Source organism: Pelmatolapia mariae, linkage group LG2 (assembly GCF_036321145.2).
Source record: "Pelmatolapia mariae isolate MD_Pm_ZW linkage group LG2, Pm_UMD_F_2, whole genome shotgun sequence".
NCBI lineage: Eukaryota > Metazoa > Chordata > Actinopteri > Cichliformes > Cichlidae > Pelmatolapia > Pelmatolapia mariae.
In genome coordinates this window covers 18,681,748-18,707,485 of record NC_086228.1, presented here as the reverse complement: position 1 = coordinate 18,707,485, position 25,738 = coordinate 18,681,748, and the positions used below count along the sequence as shown (strand labels likewise).

The window sequence follows — 25,738 nt, the reverse complement described above, 5'->3', positions numbered from 1 at the left end:
GTCATTAATGGCATACAGCTAGAGGTCATTTATGGCATACAGCTAGAGGTCGTTAATGGCATACATCTAGATGTCATTTATGGCATACAACTAGAGGTCATTAATGGCATACAGCTAGATGTCATAAATGGCATACAGCTAGATATCATTTACGGCATACAACTAGAGGTCATTCATGGCATACAGCTAGGGGTCATTTACGGCATACAACTAGAGGTCATTAATGGCATACAGCTAGATGTCATTAATGGCATACAGCTAGATGTCATTAATGGCATACAGCTAGATGTCATTAATGGCATACATCTAGATGTCATTAATGGCATACATCTAGATGTCATTAATGGCATACATCTAGATGTCATTTAAGGCATACATCTAGATGTCATTAATGGCATACATCTAGATGTCATTAATGGCATACAACTAGAGGTCATTAATGGCATACAACTAGATGTCATTAATGGCATACAGCTAGATGTCATTAATGGAATACAACTAGAGGTCATTAATGGCATACAGCTAGATGTCATTAATGACATACAGCTAGATGTCATTTATGGCATACATCTAGATGTCATTAATGGCATACATCTAGATGTCATTAATGGCATACATCTAGATGTCATTTAAGGCATACATCTAGATGTCATTAATGGCATACATCTAGATGTCATTAATGGCATACATCTAGATGTCATTTAAGGCATACATCTAGATGTCATTAATGGCATACATCTAGATGTCATTAATGGCATACAGCTAGATGTCATTTATGGCATACAACTAGAGGTCATTAATGGCATACAGCTAGATGTCATTAATGGCATACAACTAGATGTCATTAATGGCATACAACTAGAGGTCAATTATGGCATACATCTAGATGTCATTTAAGGCATACATCTAGATGTCATTAATGGCATACATCTAGATGTCATTTAAGGCATACATCTAGATGTCATTAATGGCATACATCTAGATGTCATTTAAGGCATACATCTAGATGTCATTAATGGCATACATCTAGATGTCATTTAAGGCATACAGCTAGATGTCATTAATGGCATACAACTAGAGGTCATTAATGGCATACAACTAGATGTCATTAATGGCATACAGCTAGATGTCATTAATGGCATACAACTAGAGGTCATTAATGGCATACAGCTAGATGTCATTAATGGCATACAACTAGAGGTCATTAATGGCATACAGCTAGATGTCATTAATGGCATACAACTAGAGGTCAGTAATGACATACAGCTAGATGTCATTTATGGCATACAACTAGAGGTCATTAATGGCATACAGCTAGATGTCATTAATGGCATACAACTAGAGGTCATTAATGGCATACAGCTAGATGTCATTAATGACATACAGCTAGATGTCATTAATGGCATACAACTAGAGGTCATTAATGGCATACAGCTAGATGTCATTAATGGCATACAGCTAGATGTCATTTATGGCATACAGCTAGATGTCATTTATGGCATACAGCTAGAGGTCATTTATGGCATACAACTAGATGTCATTAATGGCATACATCTAGATGTCATTTATGGCATACAACTAGAGGTCATTAATGGCATACAGCTAGAGGTCATTTACGGCATACAACTAGAGGTCATTAATGGCATACAGCTAGATGTCATTAATGGCATACAACTAGAGGTCATTAATGGCATACAGCTAGATGTCATAAATGGCATACAGCTAGATATCATTTATGGCATACATCTAGATGTCATTTATGGCATACAACTAGATGTCATTAATGGCATACAGCTAGATGTCATTAATGGCATACAACTAGAGGTCATTAATGGCATACAGCTAGAGGTCATTTACGGCATACAACTAGAGGTCATTAATGGCATACAGCTAGATGTCATTAATGGCATACAGCTAGATGTCATTTATGGCATACAACTAGATGTCATTAATGGCATACAGCTAGATGTCATTAATGGCATACATCTGGATGTCATTTAAGGCATACAACTAGAGGTCATTAATGGCATACAACTAGAGGTCATTAATGGCATACAGCTAGATGTCATTAATGGCATACAACTAGAGGTCATTAATGGCATACAGCTAGATGTCATTAATGACATACAGCTAGATGTCATTTATGGCATACAGCTAGAGGTCATTAATGGCATACAGCTAGATGTCATTAATGACATACAGCTAGATGTCATTTATGGCATACAACTAGAGGTCATTAATGGCATACAGCTAGATGTCATTAATGGCATACAGCTAGATATCATTTACGGCATACAACTAGAGGTCATTAATGGCATACATCTAGATGTCATTTATGGCATACAACTAGAGGTCATTTAAGGCATACAACTAGAGGTCATTAATGGCATACAGCTAGATGTCATTAATGACATACAGCTAGATGTCATTTATGGCATACAACTAGAGGTCATTAATGGCATACAGCTAGATGTCATTAATGGCATACAGCTAGATATCATTTACGGCATACAATTAGAGGTCATTAATGGCATACAGCTAGAGGTCATTTATGGCATACAACTAGAGGTCATTTAAGGCATACAACTAGAGGTCATTAATGGCATACAGCTAGAGGTCATTTACGGCATACAACTAGAGGTCATTAATGGCATACAGCTAGATGTCATTAATGGCATACAGCTAGATGTCATTTATGGCATACAACTAGATGTCATTAATGGCATACAGCTAGATGTCATTAATGGCATACATCTGGATGTCATTTAAGGCATACAACTAGAGGTCATTAATGGCATACAACTAGAGGTCATTAATGGCATACAGCTAGATGTCATTAATGGCATACAACTAGAGGTCATTAATGGCATACAGCTAGATGTCATTAATGACATACAGCTAGATGTCATTTATGGCATACAACTAGAGGTCATTAATGGCATACAGCTAGATGTCATTAATGACATACAGCTAGATGTCATTTATGGCATACAGCTAGAGGTCATTAATGGCATACAGCTAGATGTCATTAATGACATACAGCTAGATGTCATTTATGGCATACAACTAGAGGTCATTAATGGCATACAGCTAGATGTCATTAATGGCATACAGCTAGATATCATTTACGGCATACAACTAGAGGTCATTAATGGCATACATCTAGATGTCATTTATGGCATACAACTAGAGGTCATTTAAGGCATACAACTAGAGGTCATTAATGGCATACAGCTAGATGTCATTAATGACATACAGCTAGATGTCATTTATGGCATACAACTAGAGGTCATTAATGGCATACAGCTAGATGTGATTAATGGCATACAGCTAGATATCATTTACGGCATACAATTAGAGGTCATTAATGGCATACAGCTAGAGGTCATTTATGGCATACAACTAGAGGTCATTTAAGGCATACAACTAGAGGTCATTAATGGCATACAGCTAGATGTCATTAATGGCATACAGCTAGATGTCATTTATGGCATACAACTAGAGGTCATTTAAGGCATACAACTAGAGGTCATTAATGGCATACAGCTAGATGTAATTTAAGGTATACAACAAGAGGTCATTAATGGCATACAACTAGAGGTCATTAATGGCATACAACTAGAGGTCATGAATGGCATACATCTAGATGTCATTTAAGGCATACAACTAGAGGTCATTAATGGCATACAACTAGAGGTCATGAATGGCATACATCTAGATGTCATTTAAGGCATACAACTAGAGGTCATTAATGGCATACAACTAGAGGTCATGAATGGCATACAGCTAGATGTCATTTATGGCATATAGGTAGAGGTCATTAATGGCATACAGCTAGAGGTCATTAATGGCATACAGCTAGAGGTCATTTATGGCATACAGCTAGATGTCATTAATGGCATACAGCTAGATGTCATTTATGGCATACAGCTAGATGTCATTAATGGCATACAGCTAGAGGTCATTAATGGCATACAGCTAGATGTCATTTATGGCATACAGCTAGATGTCATTAATGGCATACAGCTAGAGGTCATTAATGGCATACAGCTAGATGTCATTTATGGCATACAGCTAGATGTCATTAAAGGCATACAGCTAGAGGTCATTAATGGCATACAGCTAGATGTCATTAATGACATACAACTAGAGGTCATTAATGGCATACAGCTAGAGGTCATTAATGGCATACAGCTAGATGTCATTTATGGCATACATCTAGATGTCATTAAAGGCATACAGCTAGAGGTCATTAATGGCATACAGCTAGATGTCATTAATGACATACAACTAGAGGTCATTAATGGCATACAGCTAGAGGTCATTAATGGCATACAGCTAGATGTCATTAATGACATACAACTAGAGGTCATTAATGGCATACAGCTAGATGTCATTAATGGCATACAGCTAGATGTCATTAATGGCATACAGCTAGATATCATTTACGGCATACAATTAGAGGTCATTAATGGCATACAGCTAGAGGTCATTAATGGCATACAGCTAGATATCATTTACGGCATACAATTAGAGGTCATTAATGGCATACAGCTAGAGGTCATTTATGGCATACAACTAGAGGTCATTTAAGGCATACAACTAGAGGTCATTAATGGCATACAGCTAGATGTCATTAATGGCATACAGCTAGATGTCATTTATGGCATACAACTAGAGGTCATTTAAGGCATACAACTAGAGGTCATTAATGGCATACAGCTAGATGTAATTTAAGGTATACAACAAGAGGTCATTAATGGCATACAACTAGAGGTCATTAATGGCATACAACTAGAGGTCATGAATGGCATACATCTAGATGTCATTTAAGGCATACAACTAGAGGTCATTAATGGCATACAACTAGAGGTCATGAATGGCATACATCTAGATGTCATTTAAGGCATACAACTAGAGGTCATTAATGGCATACAACTAGAGGTCATGAATGGCATACAGCTAGATGTCATTTATGGCATATAGGTAGAGGTCATTAATGGCATACAGCTAGAGGTCATTAATGGCATACAGCTAGAGGTCATTTATGGCATACAGCTAGATGTCATTAATGGCATACAGCTAGATGTCATTTATGGCATACAGCTAGATGTCATTAATGGCATACAGCTAGAGGTCATTAATGGCATACAGCTAGATGTCATTTATGGCATACAGCTAGATGTCATTAATGGCATACAGCTAGAGGTCATTAATGGCATACAGCTAGATGTCATTTATGGCATACAGCTAGATGTCATTAAAGGCATACAGCTAGAGGTCATTAATGGCATACAGCTAGATGTCATTAATGACATACAACTAGAGGTCATTAATGGCATACAGCTAGATGTCATTAATGGCATACAGCTAGAGGTCATTAATGGCATACAGCTAGATGTCATTAATGGCATACATCTAGATGTCATTTATGGCATACAGCTAGATGTCATTTATGGCATACATCTAGATGTCATTTATGGCATACAGCTAGATGTCATTAATGGCATACAGCTAGATGTCATTTATGGCATACAGCTAGATGTCATTAATGGCATACAGCTAGAGGTCATTAATGGCATACAACTAGAGGTCATTAATGGCATACAGCTAGATGTCATTTATGGCATACAACTAGAGGTCATTAATGGCATACAGCTAGATGTCATTAATGGCATACAACTAGAGGTCATTAATGGCATACAGCTAGATGTCATTAATGGCATACAGCTAGATGTCATTAATGGCATACAACTAGATGTCATTAATGGCATATAGGTAGATATCATTTACGGCATACAACTAGAGGTCATTAATGGCATACAGCTAGAGGTCATTTATGGCATATAGGTAGATATCATTTACGGCATACAGCTAGATGTCATTAATGGCATACAGCTAGATGTCATTTATGGCATATAGGTAGATATCATTTACGGCATACAACTAGAGGTCATTAATGGCATACAGCTAGAGGTCATTTATGGCATACAACTAGAGGTCATTAATGGCATACATCTAGATGTCATTAATGGCATACAGCTAGATGTCATTTATGGCATACAGCTAGATGTCATTAATGGCATACAGCTAGAGGTCATTAATGGCATACAACTAGAGGTCATTAATGGCATACAGCTAGATGTCATTTATGGCATACAACTAGAGGTCATTAATGGCATACAGCTAGAGGTCATTAATGGCATACAGCTAGATGTCATTAATGGCATACAACTAGAGGTCATTAATGGCATACAGCTAGATGTCATTTATGGCATACAACTAGAGGTCATTAATGGCATACAGCTAGATGTCATTAATGGCATACAACTAGATGTCATTAATGGCATACAGCTAGATGTCATTAATGGCATACAGCTAGATGTCATTAATGGCATACATCTAGATGTCATTAATGGCATACAGCTAGATGTCATTAATGGCATACAGCTAGAGGTCATTAATGGCATACAGCTTGTCAAGAGATTTACTCTAAATGACACTTCTTCAGCTGAGAGTCTAAGAGGAGAAACACACACAGACGCTGCAGCATTTGCTTGTATACAAGGGCGATCACAGAACGCTCACACCAGAGTGGGGGCCCTGCGATGCGCGCTCTGCTCTTGCACTTGTCTTTATTTATACACAAGAAAAATGAATACATTTGACGTGAGCATGTGCGTATGTGATTGTGTGTGTGTGAGTGTGTGTGTGTGTGTGTGTGCGTGTGTGTGTGTGTGTGTGTGTGTGTGTGTGTGTGTGTGTGTGTGTGTGTGTGTGTGTGTTCGAGGTCAGAACTGCTTGTTTGTCTTCTTACTATCGCTGTGAGAAGACTCAGATACAAATATCAGAACACGTGTTATGAAGAAGAATCAGTCCTGAACAATGAAAAGAACAATCAGTTCTAAGCAAGGAAATGATCATCATGCAGCATTCTATCACAAGCAAACTTATATCATTAAAAGCTTATACTGACTAAAAAATACAATTTTCTATTGACATTCCCTCCTGTTGTCAGTATAACCTTTAAGTGAGATATCAGTATGTAACATCTTGTTGCACATTTTCTGTCACATCATCATTAATCACGCAAAGTCTTCACATTCCAACAGGTCGGAGTCATCATCATCATCATTTGTCACGGCTATGTATGCAGCTACAGTGGAAATGATTATGCGGTTAATCATGAGTTTTAGACATGGCAGTATACATGTTACATGTACACAACACAAAACACAAAATAAAAGTAAAAATACTCCAACTCCGATGAGTAGTCTCTTTAGCACCTGTAGCCAGGAGCCAGTGTCCAAAGCGGTAGTCCAAAGTTTCAATTCTTAACATGTTCTTTCCGGTGCCCACCCATGGAAACAGTGAGTGGAGAACCTTTTGTCCGGTGGTCCAAAGCTTAAATTCCTCTGGCACATCACTGCCATAGATGGGGTCATGTGGTTGTAGTGTGGAGACGTCTCGTCGTCGTCTTGTAGTCTGAGAGTCATTTACAGCTGACATCCTGAAGGTGTGGTCTGAGATGAAGATTGGGGCACAGGTGCCCGTCCATCCGGGTGGCAGTATGAAGTAGGCACGTTGTCCACACAGCCAGGCCATTCCCTGCACCCAGTAGGTGCCGTTGCTGGGCGCGGACGTGTTTACAGGTGCGCCCTCTCCGTTGGCTGCAGTGTGGTTACAGTTGGTGGTGTTGCCTAGGGGTCTGTTACCGTTGTCTTGTCGGTAGCACATGGAGTGGTTCTTCCCTGGGGTTTGGTCCAAGAACACTGGGAAGTGAATGGACGTGTTCCGATTCGTCACGTTGAAGTTGATCCAGAAGAGCCGGTCACACGTTCCGTTGTCAAGTCCAGCGTTTTCGACGATGATTACCTCGTGTCGGGGTGGTCCCTGAAAGATACTAAGAAGGTTAAGCGAATAGATGATAGAGCTTGTCTCATCAATGATGATTTTCTTATGTTGATAGCCAATGCCCGCAAAGCTGGCAGCGCACTTGGCTTGTGTTTTATTCATGTAGTTTCCATAAAAAGTGGGATGTGTTGATGTGCTGGGCATATAAGAGCAGACATAACAGTCTGTATTTTCCGATTCTGCTCTGGTCCTGTCGTGGATGTAGCGGTACCAGGCATTGTTCATCCAAGGGTGTATGTGGTCTTGCGTCATATCTCTTAGGTGAGAGTTGTCGTGCGTCCATCTTCTCTGTCTGCCTTGTGGTTCAGCTGTTGTTGGCGTCAGCTGGGGTCCTGTAAGGGTGAGCGTCGTAGTCAAGGTAACCAAGAGGGTCCACCTTCCCATGGTTGCAAACAGGTACGTCACACCTCGCACTTGGTTGCCCTAGAGTTGATCAGAGGCTGGAGGTTGAAGTGCGAGCTTACCCGACGGGGGCCCAATCAGCACTCCCCCCTCACCACTGAAGCAACCAAGTGTGGGCGAGATTTCCCTAATGTGCTGTCTTGGGGGTGCCGGGGTTTCCTGGGACCTCAACCTTTTTGCAGTGGCTCTGATGTATCCAGGAGGGTCTCTCTGCTATTTTGCAGGCAGTTGGAGTGGTAATGAGCACTTGGTAGGGACCTTCCCAGCGGGGCGAGCTCCAATTTTTCCTTTGGAGTACTCGGACAAGGATCCAATCACCTGGCTTCAACCTGCAGGAAATAGATGAAAAAGAGTCTTGCGGCAGTTTATTGTTCAAAACGACTTCTCTGTTTGTCAACAATTGAGTCATCCAATCTGCCAGAGTGGTTTCACGGATTGACTTATCTAGTGGCTCGCTAATAACTGGCAATGGAAAAGATCGCCCTTGTATACAAGCAAATGCTGCAGCGTCTGTGTGTGTTTCTCCTCTTAGACTCTCAGCTGAAGAAGTGTCATTTAGAGTAAATCTCTTGACATTTATTTCATACTGCTGAGTTATAAAGAGAATATTGTGTTCAGAGAGTCAGGGCCTTTTTTTTTTTTTTTTCCCCATTGTAGAGACAACAGAGCACATTGCACGGGAGCAGAAAAACAGTGGGCCAAGGTCATAACTCAGGCTCACTGGGAGTTAGAAAGAATGTAAATGCTTAGTTTTGTGGCTGTTGCGCATTTTGTATGGCTTCTTTTCTTTTGTTTAGTATATTTCTGCCTTCACCTGAGAGGGTGTACCCTAAGTATGTTACTTCAGGTCTCCATAATTGGAGTTTATTCAGAGACACTTTGTGGCCTTGTCCTGCTAGGTGACGTAACACAGCCATAGTATTTTGTTTACACCCTTCCTCTGTGTGGCCAGTCACTAAAATGTCATCTACGTACAGTAGAAACTGTCCTCCTGCTGGCAGGAGGCAGGACATCATTGATTTCTTTAAAGCTTCAGCATAGAGAGTGGGGCTGTTTTGAAATCCCTGAGGCAACCTAGTGTAGGTGTATCTCTGTTCCTCAAAAGTGAAGCCAAACAGATGCTGTGAGTTAGGATGTAAAGGCACTGAGAAAAAGGCGTTTGATAAATCTATAACTAAGAACCATTGTTCTTTTGGGGTGACTTGATTCAGTATAGTGTGAGGATTTGCTACTACTGGTGGCATCATTTCAGTGATTTCATTTATTGCTCGCAGAGCATGCACTAGTCGGTATTTTGCAGTATTAGCTTTCTTCACCACTTAAATAAAACATCACTCTCTGTTTGTTTATTATTATTATTATTATTATTATTATTTTAAATTCTCTTTTCTCAAAAACAGAAAATGAAATTGTAGTTGTTCTTGGCTGAGAAACTCAAAACCCCTTCTTTTTTTCCTTTTTTTTTTCTTTTTTTTTTAAGACAAAAAACTAAGTTTTAACTTTTCTGCCTTATCACCTAAAACAAAGCAGACAACCCAGCTCTCAGCTGGCTCTGAACTTATCATCGTCAAGGTCGCATGGTGAGGCTACTACAGAAGTCACAGTACTCCTCACTCAAGCAACACGTCAAAACAAAACAAAATTCAGCACACTACACAGAGAACAACAGCCAAGACACAACTGAAGGTGTTGTACTTGTTTGTTCTCCTTGAATTTTAATCAATCAATCAATCAAGCAATATACTTTATTAATCCCAAGGGAAATTAGGGTTACAGCAGGCAGCACGCTAATGGCGCATGCGCACTACACAGAATAAACTTATTACATCTGCATTAGTAAATCATATGCCTAATCATTATGTGTCACTGTGATCCACGAGTGTGATCACAAATTTAATTAATTTTCAAACCAACAAAACAAAACAAAAAACAAAACAAAACAAAAACAAGTTGCTGATGGTATCAACGTTTTACACACGAGTCAGGATGCAAAAAGGCTGCTGCCAAAGACAAATCAGAAGTGTGAGGGAAAAAAACTGAGCCCACAGACAGCTGCATGTTTGAGCCTTAATAGCTGTTTCCCTCCCTCTGATGTGTTCTTATGTAGCTCCTGCTGTAAAAAATGTGTAACCTGCTCATTAGCTTAGCAGTGACCACATATTTAATTCAGCTTCTCAATTTTGTAGCTTTAGCTATTGTATACAGGTTTTAGCTTATTAGTTGTTAGTATAGGTGTGCTCTATATTTCAGCAATGTCTCATCTAGGATGACAGGTTTTCAAGTAGGTCAAGTGCCTCTATGCACTTAATTGGTTTAGATAATGTCTTTATTTTCATCCTCTCATATGTCATTGTACTGAATTTGAGCAACCTTAAGCTTGATGCAGACTACTTCTAACAATTATCCACCTCACATCATAACTGACTAAGGTGCCTCTTCATATTAATATTATTTCATTATTAATGTTATTATCTCTTTATATAACAGCAATAGTGTATCACAATATTTATTTATTTTTTATTTGTATCCACCAAGGGCTGAGGGTGATCTGCATTTTCACCCCCTCCCAAGCTGGAGACATTTTCCTTTTCACACACTTTCCTTGGCTGAACAATATTTATTTAATATGTGGTTGTGTGAATCTTGCTTGAATCATCCTGTTCATCCTGGGCATGGTCTTCATCCCAACTATGTGCCATTGTTAATACCAGTTTACAGGTTGTTATCCTTGCTATCATCAACTTGAATACATTACAGTTAAGTTCTAATTCAATTTAGCCTTTTGTTTATTTAACTTTATTCCTCTTGTATTTACATGTATTGAGTCGGGTCTGTTTCCAGCCCTTTTAAACTTCTACTTTGGTCTTGAATTTTTCACTTGGTGAGGGATTATTATGTCCTTCCTGATCTGAACTATTCTCTTCACCTGAGCTGCTATCCTGTTCTGAGTCACTGTCTTCTTTGTTTGTTAATGCTTTTACTCTTTGTTGCCTGTCTTCCTCTCCATTCCTCTCTCCTTCTTTTGGATTATTCCTGCTCCGGCTTGTTGTTTGTCTAACCATCCCTCATCAGGTGTTAATTTTGCTTGTTTATTCCCCATTTTTAAAGATTTTGCTGGGCCGTCACTGGCACGCTCGACTTCAGAGTGGTTACTGATACGGCCTTCGACTTGACCCTAAAGGTCAAGCGGTATCAGTGTTACAAGACGAAGCCCAACCGTTCTCCAATGTCACCAGTACGTGAGCCTCAGCAAAGAAAACAAAATAAAATAGAAGTAGTTCAGCAGCGTATTGTGCTGTAAAATCAACTTACTTCTAGACACATACACACATAGACATTTGCGCGCTTTTACAATTTGTTATGAAGTAATTACGGCTACTTCTAAAACCTAAGTCTAATTCGGTTCATTTCGGCGAATCCTAACCTATTTTATTTTTCTATTTTGTTTGTTATTCGGTTCATTACGGCGAATCCTAACCAAAATAGTGTTTCTCTCACCCTCAGACGTCTCACTGGTGGTTCGGATCGTCAGACTGAATCCCACCGCCGTGGACCAGAATAAAAACACCGGCCTGGACCCGAATTTTAGCGTCCCAGGTCTTTCGGCCTCGTCTAAGAGGGCTGTGCACAGACTTCGGTGCTGGCTTCCCACGGCGTCAGGAATCAGTGCTGGATCTCTGAAACAGAGTCACAGATAACAGTTCTGATATTTCTGATCCGGCTCGAAGGACCAAAATAAATGTCAAGAGATTTACTCTAAATGACACTTCTTCAGCTGAGAGTCTAAGAGGAGAAACACACACAGACGCTGCAGCATTTGCTTGTATACAAGGGCGATCACAGAACGCTCACACCAGAGTGGGGGCCCTGCGATGCGCGCTCTGCTCTTGCACTTGTCTTTATTTATACACAAGAAAAATGAATACATTTGACGTGAGCATGTGCGTATGTGATTGTGTGTGTGTGAGTGTGTGTGTGTGTGTGCGTGTGTGTGTGTGTGTGTGTGTGTGTGTTCGAGGTCAGAACTGCTTGTTTGTCTTCTTACTATCGCTGTGAGAAGACTCAGATACAAATATCAGAACACGTGTTATGAAGAAGAATCAGTCCTGAACAATGAAAAGAACAATCAGTTCTAAGCAAGGAAATGATCATCATGCAGCATTCTATCACAAGCAAACTTATATCATTAAAAGCTTATACTGACTAAAAAATACAATTTTCTATTGACACAGCTAGATGTCATTAATGGCATACAGCTAGAGGTCATTTATGGCATACAACTAGAGGTCATTAATGGCATACATCTAGATGTCATTAATGGCATACAGCTAGATGTCATTAATGGCATACAGCTAGATGTCATTTATGGCATACATCTAGAGGTCATTAATGGCATACAGCTAGAGGTCATTAATGGCATACATCTAGATGTCATTAATGGCATACAGCTAGATGTCATTAATGGCATACAGCTAGATGTCATTAATGGCATACAGCTAGATGTAATTTAAGGCATACATCTAGATGTCATTAATGGCATACAGCTAGATGTCATTTATGGCATACATCTAGATGTAATTTAAGGCATACATCTAGATGTCATTAATGGCATACAGCTAGATGTCATTAATGGCATACAGCTAGATGTCATTAATGGCATACAGCTAGATGTCATTTATGGCATACATCTAGAGGTCATTTATGGCATATAACTAGAGGTCATTAATGGCATACATCTAGATGTCATTAATGGCATACATCTAGATGTAATTTAAGGCATACAACTAGAGGTCATTAATGGCATACAGCTAGAGGTCATTTATGGCATACAACTAGAGGTCATTAATGGCATACAGCTAGAGGTCATTAATGGCATACAGCTAGATGTCATTAATGGCATACAGCTAGATGTCATTAATGGCATACAGCTAGATGTCATTTATGGCATACATCTAGAGGTCATTTATGGCATACATCTAGATGTCATTAATGGCATACAGCTAGATGTCATTTATGGCATACAGCTAGATGTCATTTATGGCATACATCTAGAGGTCATTTATGGCATACAACTAGAGGTCATTAATGGCATACATCTAGAGGTCATTTATGGCATACAACTAGAGGTCATTAATGGCATACATCTAGATGTCATTAATGGCATACAGCTAGATGTCATTTATGGCATACATCTAGATGTCATTAATGGCATACAGCTAGATGTCATTAATGGCATACAGCTAGAGGTTATTAATGGCATACAACTAGATGTCATTTATGGCATACAACTAGAGGTCATTAATGGCATACAGCTAGAGGTCATTTATGGCATACAACTAGAGGTCATTAATGGCATACAACTAGATGTCATTAATGGCATACAGCTAGATGTCATTTATGGCATACATCTAGATGTCATTAATGGCATACAGCTAGATGTCATTAATGGCATACAGCTAGATGTCATTTATGGCATACAGCTAGATGTCATTTATGGCATACATCTAGATGTCATTTATGGCATACATCTAGATGTCATTAATGGCATACATCTAGAGGTCATTAATGGCATACAGCTAGATGTCATTTATGGCATACATCTAGATGTCATTAATGGCATACAGCTAGATGTCATTAATGGCATACAGCTAGATGTCATTTATGGCATACATCTAGATGTCATTAATGGCATACAGCTAGATGTCATTTATGGCATACATCTAGATGTCATTAATGGCATACAGCTAGATGTAATTTATGGCATACATCTAGATGTCATTAATGGCATACATCTAGATGTCATTAATGGCATACAGCTAGATGTCATTTATGGCATACATCTAGATGTCATTAATGGCATACATCTAGAGGTCATTAATGGCATACAGCTAGAGGTCATTTATGGCATACATCTAGATGTCATTAATGGCATACAGCTAGATGTCATTTATGGCATACATCTAGATGTCATTAATGGCATACAGCTAGATGTCATTAATGGCATACAGCTAGATGTCATTTATGGCATACATCTAGATGTCATTAATGGCATACAGCTAGATGTCATTTATGGCATACATCTAGATGTCATTAATGGCATACAGCTAGATGTCATTAATGGCATACAGCTAGATGTCATTTATGGCATAAATCTAGATGTCATTAATGGCATACAGCTAGATGTCATTTATGGCATACATCTAGATGTCATTAATGGCATACAGCTAGATGTCATTAATGGCATACATCTAGATGTCATTAATGGCATACAGCTAGATGTCATTAATGGCATACAGCTAGAGGTCATTAATGGCATACAGCTAGATGTCATTAATGGCATGCAGCTAGAGGTCATTAATGGCATACAGCTAGATGTCATTAATGGCATACAGCTAGATGTCATTAATGGCATACAGCTAGAGGTCATTAATGGCATACAGCTAGATGTCATTAATGGCATACAGCTAGATGTCATTAATGGCATACAGCTAGAGGTCATTAATGGCATACAGCTAGATGTCATTAATGGCATACAGCTAGAGGTCATTAATGGCATACAGCTAGAGGTCATTAATGGCATACAGCTAGAGGTCATTAATGGCATACAGCTAGAGGTCATTAATGGCATACAGCTAGAGGTCATTTATGGCATACAACTAGAGGTCATTAATGGCATACAGCTAGATGTCATTTATGGCATACAGCTAGATGTCATTAATGGCATACATCTAGATATCATTTATGGCATACATCTAGATGTCATTAATGGCATACAGCTAGATGTCATTAATGGCATACAGCTAGAGGTCATTAATGGCATACAACTAGAGGTCATTAATGGCATACAGCTAGAGGCCATTAATGGCATACAACTAGAGGTCATTAATGGCATACAGCTAGAGGTCATTAATGGCATACAACTAGATGTCATTAATGGCATACAGCTAGAGGTCATTTATGGCATACAGCTAGATGTCATTAATGGCATACATCTAGATGTCATTAATGGCATACATCTAGATGTCATTTATGGCATACATCTAGATGTCATTAATGGCATACAGCTAGATGTCATTAATGGCATACAGCTAGAGGTCATTAATGGCATACAACTAGATGTCATTAATGGCATACAGCTAGAGGCCATTAATGGCATACAGCTAGATGTCATTTATGGCATACAGCTAGAGGTCATTAATGGCATACAACTAGATGTCATTAATGGCATACAGCTAGAGGTCATTTATGGCATACAGCTAGATGTCATTAATGGCATACATCTAGATGTCATTAATGGCATACATCTAGATGTCATTTATGGCATACATCTAGATGTCATTAATGGCATACAGCTAGATGTCATTAATGGCATACAGCTAGAGGTCATTAATGGCATACAACTAGAGGTCATTTATGGCATACAACTAGAGGTCATTTATGGCATACAACTAGAGGTCATTAATGGCATACAGCTAGATGTCATTTATGGCATACAGCTAGATGTCATTAATGGCATACAGCTAGAGGTCATTAATGGCATACAACTAGAGGTCATTAATGGCATACAGCTAGAGGCCATTAATGGCATACAGCTAGATGTCATTTATGGCATACAACTAGAGGTCATTTATGGCATACAACTAGAGGTCATTTATGGCATACAGCTAGATGTCATTTATGGCATACAACTAGAGGTCATTAATGGCATACAGCTAGATGTCATTTATGGCATACAGCTAGAGGTCATTAATGGCATACAACTAGAGGTCATTAATGGCATACAGCTAGAGGCCATTAATGGCATACAGCTAGATGTCATTTATGGCATACAACTAGAGGTCATTTATGGCATACAACTAGAGGTCATTTATGGCATACAACTAGAGGTCATTAATGGCATACAGCTAGATGTCATTTATGGCATACATCTAGATGTCATTAATGGCATACAGCTAGATGTCATTTATGGCATACAACTAGAGGTCATTAATGGCATACAGCTAGAGGCCATTAATGGCATACAGCTAGATGTCATTTATGGCATACATCTAGATGTCATTAATGGCATACAGCTAGATGTCATTAATGGCATACAGCTAGAGGTCATTAATGGCATACAACTAGAGGTCATTAATGGCATACAACTAGAGGTCATTAATGGCATACAGCTAAAGGCCATTAATGGCATACAGCTAGATGTCATTTATGGCATACAGCTAGAGGCCATTAATGGCATACAGCTAGATGTCATTTATGGCATACATCTAGATGTCATTAATGGCATACAGCTAGATGTCATTAATGGCATACAGCTAGATGTCATTAATGGCATACAGCTAGATGTCATTTATGGCATACAACTAGAGGTCATTAATGGCATACAGCTAGATGTCATTAATGGCATACAGCTAGATGTCATTTATGGCATACAGCTAGAGGTCATTAATGGCATACAGCTAGAGGTCATTTATGGCATACAACTAGAGGTCATTAATGGCATACAGCTAGATGTCATTTATGGCATACATCTAGATGTCATTAATGGCATACAGCTAGATGTCATTAATGGCATACAGCTAGAGGTCATTAATGGCATACAACTAGAGGTCATTAATGGCATACAACTAGAGGTCATTAATGGCATACAGCTAGAGGCCATTAATGGCATACAGCTAGATGTCATTTATGGCATACAGCTAGAGGCCATTAATGGCATACAGCTAGATGTCATTTATGGCATACATCTAGATGTCATTAATGGCATACAGCTAGATGTCATTAATGGCATACAGCTAGATGTCATTAATGGCATACAGCTAGATGTCATTTATGGCATACAACTAGAGGTCATTAATGGCATACAGCTAGAGGCCATTAATGGCATACAGCTAGATGTCATTTATGGCATACAGCTAGAGGTCATTAATGGCATACAGCTAGAGGTCATTTATGGCATACAACTAGAGGTCATTAATGGCATACAGCTAGATGTCATTTATGGCATACAGCTAGATGTCATTAATGGCATACATCTAGATGTCATTTATGGCATACATCTAGATGTCATTAATGGCATACAGCTAGATGTCATTAATGGCATACAGCTAGAGGTCATTAATGGCATACAACTAGAGGTCATTAATGGCATACAACTAGAGGTCATTAATGGCATACAGCTAGAGGCCATTAATGGCATACAGCTAGATGTCATTTATGGCATACAGCTAGAGGCCATTAATGGCATACAGCTAGATGTCATTTATGGCATACAGCTAGAGGTCATTAATGGCATACAACTAGAGGTCATTAATGGCATACAGCTAGAGGCCATTAATGGCATACAGCTAGATGTCATTTATGGCATACATCTAGATGTCATTTATGGCATACATCTAGATGTCATTAATGGCATACAGCTAGAGGCCATTAATGGCATACAGCTAGATGTCATTTATGGCATACAGCTAGAGGTCATTAATGGCATACAACTAGAGGTCATTAATGGCATACAGCTAGAGGCCATTAATGGCATACAGCTAGATGTCATTTATGGCATACAGCTAGAGGCCATTAATGGCATACAGCTAGATTTCATTTATGGCATACATCTAGATGTCATTAATGGCATACAGCTAGATGTCATTAATGGCATACAACTAGAGGTCATTAATGGCATACAGCTAGATGTCATTTATGGCATACAACTAGAGGTCATTAATGGCATACAGCTAGAGGTCATTTATGGCATACAACTAGAGGTCATTAATGGCATACAGCTAGATGTCATTAATGGCATACAGCTAGAGGTCATTAATGGCATACAGCTAGAGGTCATTTATGGCATACAACTAGAGGTCATTAATGGCATACAGCTAGATGTCATTTATGGCATACAACTAGAGGTCATTAATGGCATACAGCTAGATGTCATTTATGGCATACAACTAGATGTCATTAATGGCATACAGCTAGAGGTCCTTAATGGCATACAGCTAGATGTCATTAATGGCATACAGCTAGATGTCATTAATGGCATACAGCTAGAGGTCATTTAAGGCATACAGCTAGATGTCATTAATGGCATACAGCTAGATGTCATTTATGGCATACAACTAGAGGTCATTAATGGCATACAGCTAGAGGTCATTTATGGCATACATCTAGATGTAATTTAAGGCATTCAACTAGAGGTCATTTATGGCATACAACTAGATGTCATTAATGGCATACATCTAGTTGTCATTTAAGGCATACAACTAGAGGTCATTAATGGCATACATCTAGATGTAATTTAAGGCATTCAACTAGAGGTCATTTATGGCATACAACTAGAGGTCATTAATGGCATAAAACTAGAGGTCATTAATGGCATACAGCTAGAGGTCATTTATGGCATACAGCTAGATGTCATTAATGGCATACAGCTAGAGGTCATTTATGGCATACAACTAGAGGTCATTAATGGCATACAGCTAGATGTCATTTATGGCATACAACTAGATGTCATTAATGGCATACAGCTAGATGTCATTTATGGCATACAGCTAGATGTCATTAATGGCATACAACTAGAGGTCATTAATGGCATACAGCTAGATGTCATTAATGGCATACAGCTAGATGTCATTTATGGCATACAACTAGAGGTCATTAATGGCATACAGCTAGAGGTCATTTATGGCATACAACTAGAGGTCATTAATGGCATACATCTAGATGTAATTTAAGGCATTCAACTAGAGGTCATTTATGGCATACAACTAGATGTCATTAATGGCATACATCTAGTTGTCATTTAAGGCATACAACTAGAGGTCATTAATGGCATACAACTAGAGGTCATTAATGGCATAAAACTAGAGGTCATTAATGGCATACAACTAGAGGTCATTAATGGCATAAAACTAGAGGTCATTTATGGCATACAACTAGATGTCATTAATGGCATACATCTAGTTGTCATTTAAGGCATACAACTAGAGGTCATTAATGGCATACAGCTAGATGTCATTAATGGCATACAACTAGAGGTCATTAATGGCATACAGCTAGAGGTCATTTATGGCATACATCTAGATGTCATTTAAGGCATACAACTAGAGGTCATTAATGGCATACATCTAGATGTCATTTAAGGCATACAACTAGAGGTCATTAATGGCATAAAACTAGAGGTCATTAATGGCATACAGCTAGAGGTCATTTATGGCATACAGCTAGATGTCATTTATGGCATACAGCTAGATGTCATTAATGGCATACAGCTAGATGTCATTAATGGCATACAGCTAGAGGTCATTAATGGCATACAGCTAGAGGTCATTAATGGCATACAGCTAGATGTCATTAATGGCATACAGCTAGATGTCATTAATGGCATACAGCTAGATGTCATTAATGGCATACAGCTAGATGTCATTAATGGCATACAGCTAGAGGTCATTAATGGCATACAGCTAGAGGTCATTAATGGCATACAGCTAGATGTCATTAATGGCATACAGCTAGAGGTCATTAATGGCATACAGCTAGATGTCATTAATGGCATACAGCTAGAGGTCATTAATGGCATACAGCTAGATGTCATTAATGGCATAAAAGTAGAGGTCATTAATGGCATACAGCTAGAGGTCATTAATGGCATACAGCTAGATGTCATTAATGGCATACAGCTAGAGGTCATTAATGGCATACAGCTAGATGTCATTAATGGCATACAGCTAGAGGTCATTAATGGCATACAGCTAGATGTCATTAATGGCATACAGCTAGAGGTCATTAATGGCATACAGCTAGATGTCATTAATGGCATAAAAGTAGAGGTCATTAATGGCATACAGCTAGATGTCATTAATGGCATACCGCTAGATGTCATTAATGGCATACAGCTAGATGTCATTAATGGCATACCGCTAGATGTCATTAATGGCATACAGCTAGAGGTCATTAATGGCATACAGCTAGATGTCATTAATGGCATAAAAGTAGAGGTCATTAATGGCATACAGCTAGATGTCATTAATGGCATACAGCTAGAGGTCATTAATGGCATACAGCTAGATGTCATTAATGGCATACAGCTAGAGGTCATTAATGGCATACAGCTAGATGTCATTAATGGCATACAGCTAGAGGTCATTAATGGCATACAGCTAGATGTCATTAATGGCATACAGCTAGAGGTCATTAATGGCATACAGCTAGATGTCATTAATGGCATACAGCTAGTGGTCATTTATGGCATACAGCTAGAGGTCATTAATGGCATACAGCTAGATGTCATTTATGGCATACAGCTAGATGTCATTAATGGCATACAGCTAGATGTCATTTATGGCATACAACTAGAGGTCATTAATGGCATACAGCTAGAGGTCATTTATGGCATACAACTAGAGGTCATTAATGGCATACAGCTAGAGGTCATTAATGGCATACAGCTAGATGTCATTAATGGCATACAGCTAGATGTCATTAATGGCATACAGCTAGATGTCATTAATGGCATACAGCTAGATGTCATTAATGGCATACAGCTAGATGTCATTTATGGCATACAGCTAGATGTCATTAATGGCATACAGCTAGAGGTCATTAATGGCATACAGCTAGATGTCATTAATGGCATACAGCTAGATGTCATTAATGGCATACAGCTAGATGTCATTAATGGCATACAGCTAGATGTCATTAATGGCATACAGCTAGATGTCATTAATGGCATACAACTAGAGGTCATTAATGGCATACAGCTAGATGTCATTAATGGCATACAGCTAGATGTCATTAATGGCATACAGCTAGATGTAATTTATGGCATTCAACTAGAGGTCATTTATGGCATACAACTATAGGTCATTAATGGCATACATCTAGATGTAATTTATGGCATACAACTAGAGGTCATTAATGGCATACAGCTAGAGGTCATTTATGGCATACAACTAGAGGTCATTTATGGCATACAGCTAGAGGTCATTAATGGCATACAGCTAGAGGTCATTTATGGCATACAACTAGAGGTCATTAATGGCATACAGCTAGATGTAATTTATGGCATTCAACTAGAGGTCATTTATGGCATACAACTATAGGTCATTAATGGCATACATCTAGATGTAATTTAAGGCATTCAACTAGAGGTCATTTATGGCATACAACTAGAGGTCATTAATGGCATACATCTAGATGTAATTTAAGGCATTCAACTAGAGGTCATTTATGGCATACAACTAGAGGTCATTAATGGCATACAACTAGAGGTCATTAATGGCATACAACTAGAGGTCATTAATGGCATACAGCTAGAGGTCATTAATGGCATACAGCTAGAGGTCATTTATGGCATACAACTAGATGTCATTAATGGCATACAGCTAGAGGTCATTTATGGCATACAACTAGATGTCATTAATGGCATACATCTAGATGTCATTTAAGGCATACAACTAGAGGTCATTAATGGCATAAAACTAGATGTCATTAATGGCATACAGCTAGAGGTCATTTATGGCATACAACTAGATGTCATTAATGGCATACAGCTAGAGGTCATTTATGGCATACAACTAGATGTCATTAATGGCATACATCTAGATGTCATTTAAGGCATACAACTAGAGGTCATTTATGGCATACAACTAGATGTCATTAATGGCATACAGCTAGAGGTCATTTATGGCATACAACTAGATGTCATTAATGGCATACAGCTAGAGGTCATTTATGGCATACAACTAGATGTCATTAATGGCATACAGCTAGAGGTCATTAATGGCATACAGCTAGAGGTCATTTATGGCATACAACTAGATGTCATTAATGGCATACAGCTAGAGGTCATTTATGGCATACAACTAGATGTCATTAATGGCATACAGCTAGAGGTCATTAATGGCATACAGCTAGATGTCATTAATGGCATACAGCTAGAGGTCATTTATGGCATACAACTAGATGTCATTAATGGCATACAGCTAGAGGTCATTAATGGCATACAGCTAGAGGTCATTTATGGCATACAACTAGATGTCATTAATGGCATACAGCTAGAGGTCATTTATGGCATACAACTAGATGTCATTAATGGCATACATCTAGATGTCATTTAAGGCATACAACTAGAGGTCATTAATGGCATACAACTAGATGTCATTAATGGCATACAGCTAGAGGTCATTAATGGCATACAACTAGATGTCATTAATGGCATACATCTAGATGTCATTTAAGGCCTACAACTAGAGGTCATTAATGGCATACAACTAGAGGTCATTAATGGCATAAAACTAGAGGTCATTAATGGCATACAGCTAGATGTCATTAATGGCATACAGCTAGAGGTCATTAATGGCATACAACTAGATGTCATTAATGGCATACATCTAGATGTCATTTAAGGCCTACAACTAGAGGTCATTAATGGCATACAACTAGAGGTCATTAATGGCATAAAACTAGAGGTCATTAATGGCATACAGCTAGAGGTCATTTATGGCATACAACTAGAGGTCATTTATGGCATACAACTAGAGGTCATTAATGGCATACATCTAGATGTCATTAATGGCATACAGCTAGAGGTCATTAATGGCATACAACTAGATGTCATTAATGGCATACATCATCTAGATGTCATTAATGGCATACAGCTAGATGTCATTAATGGCATACAGCTAGAGGTCATTAATGGCATACAACTAGAGGTCATTAATGGCATACAGCTAGATGTCATTAATGGCATACAGCTAGAGGTCATTAATGGCATACATCTAGATGTCATTTATGGCATACAACTAGAGGTCATTAATGGCATACAGCTAGAGGTCATTAATGGCATACAACTAGAGGTCATTAATGGCATACAGCTAGATGTCATTAATGGCATACATCTAGAGGTCATTAATGGCATACAACTAGAGGTCATTAATGGCATAAAACTAGATGTCATTAATGGCATACATCTAGATGTCATTTAAGGCATACAACTAGAGGTCATTAATGGCATACAACTAGAGGTCATTAATGGCATAAAACTAGATGTCATTAATGGCATACAGCTAGAGGTCATTAATGGCATACAGCTAGAGGTCATTTATGGCATACAACTAGAGGTCATTAATGGCATACATCTAGATGTCATTTAAGGCATACAACTAGAGGTCATTAATGGCACACAACTAGAGGTCATTAATGGCATACAGCTAGATGTCATTAATGGCATACAGCTAGAGGTCATTAATGGCATACAACTAGAGGTCATTAATGGCATACAACTAGAGGTCATTAATGGCATACATCTAGATGTCATTTAAGGCATACAACTAGAGGTCATTAATGGCATACAACTAGAGGTCATTAATGGCATACAGCTAGATGTCATTAATGGCATACAGCTAGATGTCATTTATGGCATACATCTAGATGTAATTTAAGGCATACAACTAGAGGTCATTAATGGCATACAGCTAGAGGTCATTTATGGCATACAGCTAGAGGTCATTAATGGCATACAGCTAGATGTCATTAATGGCATACAGCTAGATGTCATTTATGGCATACAACTAGAGGTCATTAATGGCATACAGCTAGAGGTCATTTATGGCATACATCTAGATGTCATTTATGGCATACAACTAGAGGTCATTAATGGCATACAGCTAGAGGTCATTTATGGCATACAGCTAGATGTAATTTAAGGCATACAACTAGAGGTCATTAATGGCATACATCAAGATGTAATTTAATGCATACAACTAGAGGTCATTAATGGCATACAGCTAGAGGTCATTTATGGCATACAGCTAGAGGTCATTAATGGCATACATATAGATGTCATTTATGGCATACAACTAGAGGTCATTAATGGCATACAACTAGAGGTCATTAATGGCATACAGCTAGAGGTCATTAATGGCATACATCTAGATGTAATTTAAGGCATACAACTAGAGGTCATTAATGGCATACATCAAGATGTAATTTAAGGCATACAACTAGAGGTCATTAATGGCATACATCAAGATGTAATTTAAGGCATACAACTAGAGGTCATTAATGGCATACATCTAGATGTAATTTAAGGCATACAACTAGAGGTCATTAATGGCATACATCAAGATGTAATTTAAGGCATACAACTAGAGGTCATTAATGGCATACAGCTAGATGTCATTTATGGCATACAGCTAGAGGTCATTAATGGCATACAGCTAGATGTCATTAATGGCATACAGCTAGATATCATTTACGGCATACAACTAGAGGTCATTAATGGCATACAGCTAGATATCATTTACGGCATACAACTAGAGGTCATTAATGGCATGCAGCTAGATGTCATTTAAGGCATACAGCTAGATATCATTTACGGCATACAACTAGATGTCATTAATGGCATACAGCTAGATATCATTTACGGCATACAACTAGAGGTCATTAATGGCATACAGCTAGAGGTCATTTATGGCATACAACTAGAGGTCATTAATGGCATACAGCTAGATGTCATTAATGGCATACAGCTAGATGTCATTAATGGCATACATCTAGATGTCATTTAAGGCATACAGCTAGATATCATTTACGGCATACAACTAGATGTCATTAATGGCATACAGCTAGATATCATTTACGGCATACAACTAGAGGTCATTAATGCCATACAGCTACATGTCATTTATGGCATACAGCTAGATGTCATTAATGGCATACAGCTAGATATCATTTACGGCATACAACTAGAGGTCATTAATGGCATACAGCTAGATATCATTTACGGCATACAACTAGATGTCATTAATGGCATACATCTACATGTCATTTATGGCATACAACTAGAGGTCATTAATGGCATACATCTAGATATCATTTACGGCATACAACTAGATGTCATTAATGGCATACATCTACATGTCATTTATGGCATACAGCTAGATGTCATTAATGGCATACAGCTAGAGGTCATTAATGGCATACAGCTAGAGGTCATTTATGGCATACAGCTAGATGTCATTAATGGCATACAGCTAGAGGTCATTTATGGCATACAGCTAGATATCATTTACGGCATACAGCTAGATGTCATTAATGGCATACATCTAGATATCATTTACGGCATACAACTAGATGTCATTAATGGCATACAGCTAGAGGTCATTAATGGCATACAGCTAGAGGTCATTTATGGCATACAGCTAGATGTCATTAATGGCATACAGCTAGAGGTCATTTATGGCATACAGCTAGATGTCATTAATGGCATACAGCTAGAGGTCATTTATGGCATACAGCTAGAGGTCATTAATGGCATACAGCTAGAGGTCATTTATGGCATACAGCTAGATGTCATTAATGGCATACAGCTAGAGGTCATTTATGGCATACAGCTAGATGTCATTAATGGCATACAGCTAGAGGTCAT

The 25,738-nt window shown here is 38.5% G+C and overlaps 1 protein-coding gene across 1 annotated transcript; it reads right to left on the bottom strand.

The window, feature by feature from the left end:
• Positions 1-6,563: 6,563 nt before the first annotated feature.
• On the bottom strand, positions 6,564-12,075 carry LOC134635899 (uncharacterized). Its single transcript, XM_063485556.1, has 2 exons — positions 11,815-12,075; positions 6,564-8,645 (listed from the first exon to the last, which is right to left on the bottom strand). The coding sequence occupies exon 2, from the start codon at positions 8,296-8,298 to the stop codon at positions 7,180-7,182; it is 1,119 nt and encodes a 372-aa protein (XP_063341626.1). The 5' UTR covers positions 8,299-8,645; positions 11,815-12,075; the 3' UTR covers positions 6,564-7,179.
• Positions 12,076-25,738: the final 13,663 nt, after the last annotated feature.